The 11,797-nt window shown below is 36.2% G+C and overlaps 1 protein-coding gene across 1 annotated transcript in view; it reads left to right on the top strand.

Annotated features, from left to right (window-relative positions):
- Positions 1–3,241: 3,241 nt before the first annotated feature.
- PLEKHA5 (pleckstrin homology domain containing, family A member 5) overlaps positions 3,242–11,797 on the top strand; it is a gene marked incomplete at its 5' end in the record, with an annotated part of 60,375 nt that continues 51,819 nt past the window's right edge. Inside the window, 5 exons of the mRNA XM_009871209.1 lie at positions 3,242–3,448; positions 4,242–4,346; positions 6,085–6,157; positions 9,549–9,649; positions 10,516–10,631. Of these exons, the coding sequence (XP_009869511.1) occupies positions 3,242–3,448; positions 4,242–4,346; positions 6,085–6,157; positions 9,549–9,649; positions 10,516–10,631 (602 nt within the window). The remainder of the gene's footprint in view (positions 3,449–4,241; positions 4,347–6,084; positions 6,158–9,548; positions 9,650–10,515; positions 10,632–11,797) is intronic.

Genomic DNA, 11,797 nt, shown 5'->3' with positions numbered 1-11,797 from the left:
GCTGTCTTACCAACCTTTGAATATAATATGTAGAGGTTCTTGGTGTTGCAGCACAATAAAAGAGGGGTTAAATATTGGTGAGGAAAGTAAATTACAGAGCAGAAGAATGCTTCATGTGGTTGCCACACCTATTTTCAGAGATAACCCATGAACATACCTAATATTGGAAGGTAATGAAGAATGAAAGAAAGATTTGTGGTATAACTGAAGTTTCAGACAGTTGAGGGATATAATAAGTAAGTTCTCCGTTTCGTTACTCTTAGTTGATCCTAAATAGATTTGGAACTTTGAGAAGTTTCCATTTTGTGGCACAAGTACTCACTGGAGTTTAATGCTGCTGCTATCAGTCTATCCCTAGTAAAAGCCTTATTTCTAATCCTTCATTCCCACTATATACATGACGCTGGCCAAATAACACACTGCGGCTCTGTTAAGTGCTGCTTCTGCCCTACTAGCTTGAAGTGTATGTCTACATTTGAAGCCACTAGCACGGACTTCTGACTGGGAAAAAGATATACATAGGCTTATATATGCTATATATTTCCACCTATCTTTTTAAAATTAAGAAGTTGGGTTTTAGTTGTTGTCTTTTTTTTTCTTTTCTTTTTTCCCCCCACTGTTGAAATCACTACTTAAGACAAATAAGGTTATATGTCCTGAATTGCATTCAGAGAATCAGCTTTTTAATGTCACCCTCCACGGTTCTTCTTCCCTGCTCTTCATTGCTGTCCTGACAGTCAGCAGAACAAGGCTAGTAGTTTTGTCACAGTGAGTAGAACTGAGTGTTAGCCCAGGACAGCTGCTGTAGAGCTCCTCCTGTCTCCATTACTCCATTAGCTGGGATGTACCACACTGTTTATAAATATTCACCAGCTAGTTTATAGATATTTCATACAGTGCTTAAGTTGCTCCAGCTTTAAATGGCTCATGGAGGTATAGCCATACGTGTTTTCTCAGGACTCAGCCAGAAACTTTGGAGTCATAGTTATCAGATATATTAGCAAACAAGCACAGTAAACAGGAGCAACGTGAAGGGCAGTATTGCTACCCAGGGCCAAACGTCTGTATTGTGTTCTCATGGTGTGTATTCGGACTAGACCAGTAGTGTTCCTCATGGATCTTACATTTTAGTCTTATCTAAAATAAATCCAGTTTGCTCGACTATGTAAACCAAAGCACAGTAAGAGTGAATGACTGGGAGATTTGCTTCAAGAGTAACCTCCTGGTCCAACATAAAATGCTGAGGCAGAAACTCACTCAGTTCATGGAAAACTGCAACACTGGAAGGCACTGAAATTGCCTGCAGTCCAGCAGGCAGCATCATGTTGGTTTGTAGCTTGGAAAATAATGTAAGCCTTGAACACTGGAAACATATTTTTAAACAGAAATTGGAAGTAGCAAAGATTTTGATTTCTAGTCTTGGAATTCACATGTGGAAAATCTCATTATCGGCAAGGTCCTCAACCTATGTTTTTTAAATACAGATGCAAGAAGTGTTATTTAATTACTTCTGTGCTAGTTCTGAAACTGAGGAAGAAACCTCACATAAATTGTGTCCTCTACCAGCTAAACAGAGAGAAGAGCAGCTTGCAGAGAGATGAAGTGGGCAGCCCGAGCTTCTGACTGGTCTGTTGCTCAGAGGTCGAAACCCTGCTGGTGTTTGTTTTCTTCAGGTTTGGAGAAGAGTGAATATCACTAGCTGGGCTTGCTGGCTTCTTTCTCACTACTGGAACTGTTCAGAGTCCCTCCCATAGGTTCTAGTTTTGGAGGCTTCACAGTCGCTTGAACCATTCCTTAGAACAGGTCAGATGGTGACAAGTGTGACTGTAAGTTTGTGAGCTCTGTTACCTTCGACACCTGCCAGCAAGTGGTTAGTAGTTGGACCCTTAATTCACCATCCTCTTTTTCTCTTTGCTTTCTCTAGAAGCTGGAGCTGTGCAGAACGTCCTATATTTTTAGTACTGTGGGGTAAAAAGTAGTTGAACCCTTCAGTTCTTATTTTTAACTTCCTTCCTCTTTCCCCAGTTGGAGATATATTAGATTTGCATGTGAGAAAATATGAGGTGTCCAGGGATCCCGGATATAACAAGAGGAAGAGATGATTTAAAAAAGTTTGAGAACTCATGATTGGTTTATATATACACCTATGATAGTTCAGTATCCTAAAATACCCATTGTCTCGAGGCTCAGAATTTGTTGTGAACATACTCTCTTTATGCAGTGTGTGGTAAAATAATCACAAGTCATCTAAAGTGTTCTTTGTATTAACTAAAATTAGAAAGCACTTGTGATGCTGTGTTTGATTAAAGGAGGTTTGTATTCGTAGCTGGTAAGATGTAACCCATTGAAACTTTGCTGCGAGCTCAGCTGAAGTTGGACTCAATATGGTTTATCAGACCTACCTAAGAGATAACTATCTAAATTACCTGAATTTATTAGTAGACTTGATAGTAGTGATACTTGTGGTTGATTGTGTTTTCAGATGCATCCTTAGTGCTTCAGCCATTTTACAAGCATAGGAAATGTGGGACACTCTTGTTTTGAACCTTTAATACCTAATATTAGAGCAGATATGAGTATTATAAATTATTTCCATAAAAAATCTTGGCACAGTTCTTTGTGATATGCCAGTGTAGTAGCCATACAGGTTAACTGAGGTAGATGTAGTTGACTTTATAAAGTGCTCTGGGTTGTTACAGGTTCTGTTTATATTCCTTTTTTACAGCTGGATGCCATAATTCTCTTGGCTTCTTACAACCCTTTGTCCGTTTTGCAGAATTTTTCAGATGAAAATGTGATTTTTACTTTTAATTAGGCTTTCAGTTGTTTCCTCTGTCCTGCTTTGCAAACAGAGTTGAATCAAATTTCTGTATCTCCAAGGGAAATAAAAAGCACTCCTCATTGTTTTTATATTCCCTCCTGATTTGTTTAAAAAAGAAACACCAAATGACCTTGTTTCATTGTGTAGTCGACTTAAGGCAAACACACATAATTTTTGTAATATTACTCTGTTTTGTCTAAGCTGTGTTATATTCTCCAGTTAATGGCATCCTTGACAAAAGCTGCACATCATTTCAAATTGCGTTTTTCAGTTGATTTTTAACCTACTGTGGAATTCTCTCTGAAGCATGTATAAAACCCAACTCAGTTCTGTGATGCATGTGGAGAGAATTTCCATAGAGAAACGCCATACCCTAGTTTGCAACAAAAAACAAGTGTTTATTTCACGTTCCTCCTTTAGGAGCTTTGCATCAGTCTCAGTGGTAGAGATGAAGAATCTGGAGCACAGCATTATATTGTCTCAATTGAGATGGTCGATTTGGAGCAGAACCATGAACACAGCTTAAAAAACTTATTTGAACTTTACATCTTTGGCAGAATGGGATACTTTACTGTATCACATCGTGTGATCTCTGAGGCAACAATTCTTACAGAATTTAAAACACACGTAAAATATTCTGCTCATTTAGTTGCAGAATAAACTTTCTAAATGCAGACTGAAAAGAATGAAGTGTAAATTGGCAAAGCGCTGCACATTTCTTTATGCCTTTTCCAATTTCTTTTGGTTACTCATGTAGAAGAATTATAAAATCTAAAATGGGTCATTTATCCGTCTTCATGTAATCATTTGTGGTCATTGCATAGCTGCAAGGTTGTAAAAAGTATAAGCAACAGCAGGTATGAGCACTGGAATTTCAGGGCAAAAGTTTCAAAGTAGGCCTCAGTGCAAGCACATAAAATAGTGATCATGCAAACCAGCCAAGAGAACACAGAGGGAAGAATTCTTGAGAATGAAGAAAGAATAAAAGAAAAATAAATTAGTATATGTTAGGAAGTGGAGAAGTTAGATCTTGAGAAATCTGTACAAGTATTAGGCTGGTGTTTAGGAATGAGTTTTCTTGCCCAGGTGATGTTATTTTTCATAACTAATAATAGTTCTGTCAGTTTTACTTCTCTCCCTACTTACCTTATAAGAAGGTCAGATATGTATTTAGTTGTTTTTTCTTATAAAAAAGTCATTTTAAGTAGTTGTCTTGAGATTTGTCTTCAAATTTTCTACAGAGAGAAAAGAAATGCTGAAGCCAGCAGAACCACCATATCTATAAAAGGAGTTCAATTTGTAGTCTGCAGTCCCCCAGAGGACATGTATAAGAAAAAGATCTTAAAGAAAAGAAAATGTGTTATGATTTTTCAACGGATATTGATGTCACATTTTATTTAACCTGTTCAATTCAATTTAGACATCACGATCTTCAAAGAAGGTTCATAATTTCGGAAAGAGATCTAACTCAATAAAGAGAAATCCTAATGCCCCGGTTGTCAGACGCGGCTGGCTCTACAAACAGGTACTCTTCCCCTCTTCACCCAATTCCATTTTTTTGTGTGTTTTTTTGGTAAGGTGTATAATGTACTAAAGACCATAATTTGCATAAAATACAGTGGCAGCAGTACCGGAGTGAAGATACAGTTTTCCTCATTGTCAAAATGTGTACCGCTGGACAGGGTTTGTGTGAAAAATGATTCAAATACTGTGATGTTTGGTTGTCTTTTTGTAATAAGTGTTTCTGTATGTTTCCCTGTTGAGTGAAAGCCAATTTAGTCAAGAGTTTTACCAACAGATACTATCTTCAGAAAATACACAGTGAAAGCTTTCACAGATTTCTTGCTGATAGTAAGGCAACTTTCTTAACATGTAATAGTCACAGAGAACAGAAGGGCATGTTTGACTCAGGGTGTGCTGTCTCATTGCATGTAATGCTATTCTTTCATTTTCTAATAATTGTTAGGTTCAGAGTCAACTCTTTTTTTTTGGCAGGCATTTACTATGAACATACTGTTACCGTATTGTGACATAATCACAATCAAGAGGAGCCAATAATTAGTAAATCCACTGATAGATAAAGGATGTACTTTAAAGTAGGAAAGAATTTAAGATATGAGAAACAGTCAATCAGTTCGTGTGCCTTTCTGCTATGTCTGAAGAAGGCCAGAGGATGATTCCTAATGTGTTTCATTGCTAGCAGAATTTTACATATGGCCATGTAGAAACCTGTTAGTGTTTTTGAGTGATGGGATAAATGTGACGTTGCCTCTTTAGAAAGTTTGTCTGAGGGTTTGTGATAATCCTTTACACTGAAGAAGTCTGGATATTTTCACACTGTGCAGTTGATTTCTATGGCTGATGTCCTTTGGGCCTGAGGTCCAGCTTCGTAATCCTCTGCTGTTAAACCACTTTGAGATCCTCAGAAGGAAGGTTCTGTGAAGTGTTTCATTGCTCTATTTATGAAAATGTTTTCGGCAAAAGACTTTTCCTTCTCCTTCCTTCAACCCATTTCCCCCACCCTAAAAAGCTTGAAATATGAGGCTAAAAATAATGCTGACTTTTCTAAAAACAAACCCAAGCAACCCAAACAGAAACCCACACCACCCCAAGGTTTTTCATTATGCTGTCTCTCTTGTTGTCACAAAGCCTATTTGCTTCCGGAATATTGATGGTTCACACATACTTTTCTCCTTGGAACAGATTAACATATTTATTAAATCTGATTCTACTAAGATGTGCGTGCTGCAATGCTCTAGCTTATTTACACTGCAATAGTGGTGACAGTCTTTCATTCTGAGTTGCGAAGTGTAAATTGATTATAAGCATAAAAAAAATGAAATTGCTTTAGGAATAAACTTTATTTGGTGGAGAAATTTGCTCTAGATGTGAGTGGTAGTAGAAGATGAAGTTCAGCAGAAAGTTTCTTCAGAAAACAAAGGAGTATGTACCCCAAGTATTGCCTTGCTCTTTTCCTTTTTAAAAAAAGTTTACATTTTTCAGTTAACTGTAGATTGTAGTTTCTAGCATGCTAAAATAATGGGCTCTTATCTGTTCTTGAATCATGTGAACTTAAGGGTGCCTGGGTTATTAACTGTTTTCAGTGTCAAGTCTATGATTAGAAGTCAGAGATACTTTAAATACCTTAGCCAAGTAAATTAACTACTAGCACACTACCGCAGTTATGTAGTACGTGTTTTACTTTATGAACTATTGCTATTAGCAGTCTGAAAGTTCTTGTCTGATCACTTTGATTAATACAGGATAGTACCGGAATGAAGTTGTGGAAGAAACGGTGGTTTGTGCTCTCAGATCTGTGTCTCTTCTATTACAGAGGTAAGTTCCAGGAGAGCTTCGTTTGCAAATTTTACTTGAAGCAGATAAATTTTGACACACCACTTAAAAGTAAGAAGTAAGAAAGTCCTACTTAATGGATTAAAATAGTTGTATGACTGTCAATATCCAGGCTCTCTTTTTTTTTTTCCCTTTCTTAATTACCAATTTCACGTAATTGCTTCTTGCCTGTCAGGGATGCTCAAAGGGCAAACCTGTTCACAGCCACTTCTATTAAATTCTGGATTGTAGTTTTCTCACTGCGTCTGTTGCTAGGACCTAAATATGCCAGGTTAAATCTGATTTTTCATGCAAATTAGGTAACTGAAATGGGAGTTGGAAAGGGATAGTGCAAGGGAGCTAAAGCTCTGCCTTTGGAATGATAAAGAAGGATATATGTGCCTTTTGGGAATCTAATCAGTGTTCATGAATACTTATAAAGTGGAATGATGTTCAGTTCCATGCGAGTAGAAGTGTCTGCTGTGTTTGGAATGAGGAAATCAGTCAGTACCCTTATGTGGCTACATCTGACTTACTATACATGAGAAAAGTTAACTGCTTGTAATTCTAGTCTGGAAATCCGTGTGTTAGAAAACTGATTCCTTCACCGTTGCAGGTTATTACCTGTAGTGCTCCTGAGGGGATAAACAAATGGAATTTGTGCCTGTGGAAATGTGTCCAATCCTGAAATAAGGTGTATAACCATAATAGTGTAAAGGAGGCTAAGAGCAAAGAAGATTGTGAAGCATGGCAAAATAGAGGAAAACGGTTAAGACCATCTGCAGACTTAACTGCAGATGGAGGGTGAGACAGGATTTCAGTTTAGAATGAGACTTCAGATTTAATAGAAGTCATGGAGACATCAATTGTGATACAGTTACAATGCACTTAGTTAGGGAGTCATTATACACTCTCTGCTTTCTTATAGGGTTTTCTTATTTTAAAAAAGTATTCAGGCTCTCTCTTCTGGAGATTCTAAAGAAAATGCTGCTTTGTACTTGCCTTAAGATTAAATTCACTTAAAGCACAACACATGAAGTATCTCAAAATAAAGCAAATAAGCAAATCCAGCAACAAATAAAATAAAACCAAACAGCTCTGTAATCTTACCTTTTCTTTTCATGTTAGTGTGCCAAATAAGCTGAAATACCAGCAGTATATAAACTGTATTTAAGCATGTGTAGTGATAGTCTTAAATGTATTAGAAATGGCTACTAAAATATACAAAAACCTTTGCACTGTAAATGTTGTGCTTTTATGTTTTTGTTAATTCTGTCTCAGATATTGGAAAGATGGAAAGGGAAGAGCCATGCGCTTACTCAGATCACAAACTGTTTCTGGTTTCATGATTGTGGTTGTTGGCATTTTTTTTGGTTTTGTTAGTAAATCTTACTTACCTTTTACAAATGTATTGCGATGTTAGCAGCTTAAATCTAATTTACAAATTAAAATAAAAATTATTTCATTGTATCTTTTCAAAGCTTAGAAATTACTCCTTTTCTTTTTCAATGGAGGGGTAAAAGAGTGCCTGCATTCATACTGGAAGGTTATTGTTGCTGCAGATAAAAGATCTTATAGCTAGACCGAAAATCTGCTACTTTTCTGTTGTATTATTTGTACACAGCATACAGGGAAAGGTGGATATGGGGCAGCGTAATGCGTAGATAAAAGCTAGTCTGATTGGAAACAGATTTTTAAAGTCTGGAAAAGGAATGTAGCAGTATGTCTTTAACAAAGACCAAAGTCCTCCAGACATGCAGCTGTTCAGTGAAACAAAAATGCTTAATGCTTTTTATATGGCACTAGTGGGTGTGACTTACTCAGTAGTAAGTTTAAGTATAATCTAGCAGAAGAAGAGAATTATTCCTCCAAAACAGTCCAAATAAAGTAAACCCCAGCATTTGCCATGCATTCTGGGACAGGGGAAAAAAGGCAGAGGTTTTTTTTGTGTGTAGCAAGGAAGGAGTAAATACTTGAGAGGGGAAGGTGGGATGGTTTCAGATGTACTTACAATTACAGTTTAGTATCTGAAAGTAAATCCACTCCTTCCAGTTCTTTCTGCCTAAATCCACTCCTTCCATTTCTTTACTGCCTTTTAATCAGAATAATTTTATGCTCAGTTCTCCAATTAAATTACTATCCAAGAAAGTATAACTTCTACATCTAACATGTCATATAATGGTAAAGTGGCTGGGAAGAGCTTTCCCCATATAAGTAATTTAGAAGTTGCAGCTTTCCAGAATTTAGTGAGCAAGTGATAATCAGGAAAAGATTTTTAAATTCACTTTTAAGAGGTAGTCCTTTTGTGCTGTTTACATGTCTTTTAATTGTTACAGTATTAATCTTCCATGCTTGAAGCTTTGGAAAATCTTTTTTTTCATCTTAATTTTATAGATATATAGTTATTTGTTGTTGGCAGTATTTTCAACTAAGAGAAGTGTAACAGTGTCCTAAGATACTGGATGTAAATAGAAGTTCTGTATGTGAAATACAGAATTGTGAATTGCATCCAATTATTCCTTTATTAAAGTATAATTAGATTTAAGAGCTGGTTGTGGCTTCCAATTAAAATGACAATGTGTTATTATAATGTATTGTTCTAAAATTTTATGTAAGACAAGATCCTGGTAAAAGAGTGTATGTTTTGGGGGAGAGTTTGTTTTTTACAAATTATCTGAAACGTATGCCTTCTTACAAATACAATGTAATTGAGCATAAGCTCTTCAAGGGAATTATAAAAACTTGTAGCTTATTATGCCCCATATCAGAAGAAGAATATACAAATTTTCTCAAAGGCCAACAATTATAAGCAGTATTTTAAAATGCTTCTACTCTCCTAGGTGTTTGCAATTTTTACCAAGCAGGCAATAGGTAGTACGTATTGTTCTTTCACTGACTCAGAGGCTTAACTTCCATCTGTTTTTCATTTTTGAAGTCATATGCAGGGAACCATTGAAGCCCAGAAAAACTCAAGGTGCAGCTATCTGCGGTGTTTTCCGTAAGGTAGCTCACATGCTTAAAACTTTTACAGAACAAGCACACTCATGCAAGTTTTTTTATGCCTGTTCATCTTGGAAAAAGTCAAAGGTGACCGTTTTCAGATGGTCTGGATTTCATGGTGCTTAGCAGGTTTTTGGGGGCTCACACGTGCGTGATACACCTACATTGGCAAAAGAGGGCTGCACAATTCTCTTGTGGACTTCATACTTCTGAGACTGTATGCAGACACTTATGTTAACAAATCATCTGGCTTTCTAATTCTCCTGAGGCATTTTCTCCTGAGGTGAACTCCTTGTTTAGTAATCTTGTTAAATAATGGAGATTCACTTATATATTTGAATATAAGGATTATGTGTCAAAACACTTTGTCTAATTGAAGACTCTGTATTCACAGATGAGAAGGAAGAAGGAATACTAGGTAGCATACTTCTACCTAGTTTTCAGATATCTGTGCTTTCTGCTGAAGACCATATTAACCGGAAATATGCCTTTAAGGTAAGGGAATCTGTTTTTCCATTTAATTTTATGTCTCAAAGCACAATAGCCTAGTGAACAGAACTCATTTTACTGAGTTATTATGCAAAACGGGATTGACAAACAGCTTCCGAGACTGATTTTTTCATGATACAGTAGCAGAGGATACAAGTATTTAGCCATATTTAGACATAATTACTAGAAGGAGAAAATTGATTAATATCAACTATTGTTAGTCTTTTGTTTTTAGTCCATGGATCTTAAATATTGTGCGGTGTTTTAGAATTGTAGATGTCGTCTGCAGCTTGACTTATCTTACTAATGAAACTTCTTTAGTTATTTAGATACAAAGTATCTTTACATGTAACTAAAAATAAGATTTTATTATCCCTTAAATGACAAAATTACATGAATTGTTGTAAGGAGTCTTTCACAGCTAATCTTTTCAATCATGATACAAATCACTACTAACTATTTTCTCTTGACTTTTTTTTTGTTTGTTTTGTGAGCTCCTTTTGGCTTTTCTTTTGGCCTCCTATGCAAGACATCATTTATTTACTATGGTAAGTACAAATCAAAACTTGCTGTGTCATTCAGACTGCAAAGATCTGTGCCAAAGTCTTGTTTATAATAATTATGTTAACTTACATTAATGGATAATCAAAATAATATTTAATGGCTTAAAGAAATACGAAGGCTTTTTATTGAGTGTATTAATAAAGAAGCAGCTATGATTGAAAATTACAGGCAGTTGTTTTCAAAATATGGATATTTGCAGAAATCTTATTATAGAAAATATTAGAGTGAGCATACAGTAACATTATTTGTCTCTTTTCTTTTACAGAATCTTATCTTTTTATTGCAATGACCACGTCATTTCCAATCAGGCAGCTCATCCAAACATGAGGACCTATTATTTCTGCACAGATACAGGGAAGGAAATGGAGTTGTGGATGAGAGCCATGACAGATGCAGCACTTGTTCAGACAGAGCCTGTGAAAAGGTAGTGTGACTTGATAAAACAATGGCACAGTGTATTTCTTTCTCGTACTTAGTTTGATTTATTTGATGAAAGGGTATAGCTTACAGTAGAACATAAATTGGCTGAAGTAATTTCTCCTTATGTTGAAGACCCCTTACTATTTTAACAGTGTTGGATAAAATTTTGAAGTAGTAAAAATAGTCTAAGTTCTGTTTTTATTATGGATGCCTTGAGTGTAAGGGGCTAGAAGGAAAAAAAACCTGTCTGATTCCTTTAGTCAGTGGCATCAAAAGAAGTGCAATGACAAATACTGTGTGCAGGTACATTTGACTTCCCCAGCCCTCCTGACTAAATAGCAATAACAGCTCAACTGGTAGTAGTCAGTGGCTTACTCTTGTCATAAGCCTCAAATTTACAGTTGTAGTTTCTGGCTATGTTAAAACAGTTGTACCTGTGGGACGCCTGTGGAGAGCCATTCTTGTTTATCGTTAAGCTGGCATAAAATTTTCCTTATCTGGAGCCTTATCCTTTCTGTATCCATGTGTTGACAAGGAAAAGCAAGTTATCACTGGAAGCCTTGTGTTCTCAGAAACTGAATATTGTCTGCTGGTGACTATTCAGTAAGAATTGTTTTCTCTCTGAACATGGGCACTTGGGTCAGCTCCATGGCATCTATAGTGGAAATCTCATGAACTGAAAATTTAAATTCCTTGTTATTTGATGGTGGAGAGCGTTTTGCTAGTGGCTGCTGTCCCTTGAGCTGTTGTGCATTCTCTTAGTTCCTGCTACACTGGAGCTAAATGAAGAGCAGCAATGCTGAGAAATTTTAAGTTAAAAAAACATAGCATAGACACAGGTGCTCTAGAAGGTACAATTTTTGCAGAAGAGGAAGCACATTGTCAAAATACAAGCCGTCTTCACGGATTCTGCATTGCTAGTGCAAGTCATTCCTATGAACTTGTTCTGCTATTTCTATATCCCATGTTCCAGTGTGGTGCTGACAGAAGCATAAAATGATTAGACACTTCTAATGTTACATGTTTTAATGTTTTGTGAGTTTCTCAGTCAAACATAATGAAACTTTTACTTTGACCAATCTGTAGGACATTCAGAAGGATAACAGTCAACTAGGAATACTTTTAAATTTGTACCTGTTCAACTTTTTAGTGACTAATCTTAAACAAAAG

This window comes from Apaloderma vittatum, unplaced genomic scaffold (genome assembly GCF_000703405.1).
Source record: "Apaloderma vittatum isolate BGI_N311 unplaced genomic scaffold, ASM70340v1 scaffold2726, whole genome shotgun sequence".
NCBI lineage: Eukaryota > Metazoa > Chordata > Aves > Trogoniformes > Trogonidae > Apaloderma > Apaloderma vittatum.
This window is presented reverse-complemented; position numbering and strand designations above follow the sequence as displayed.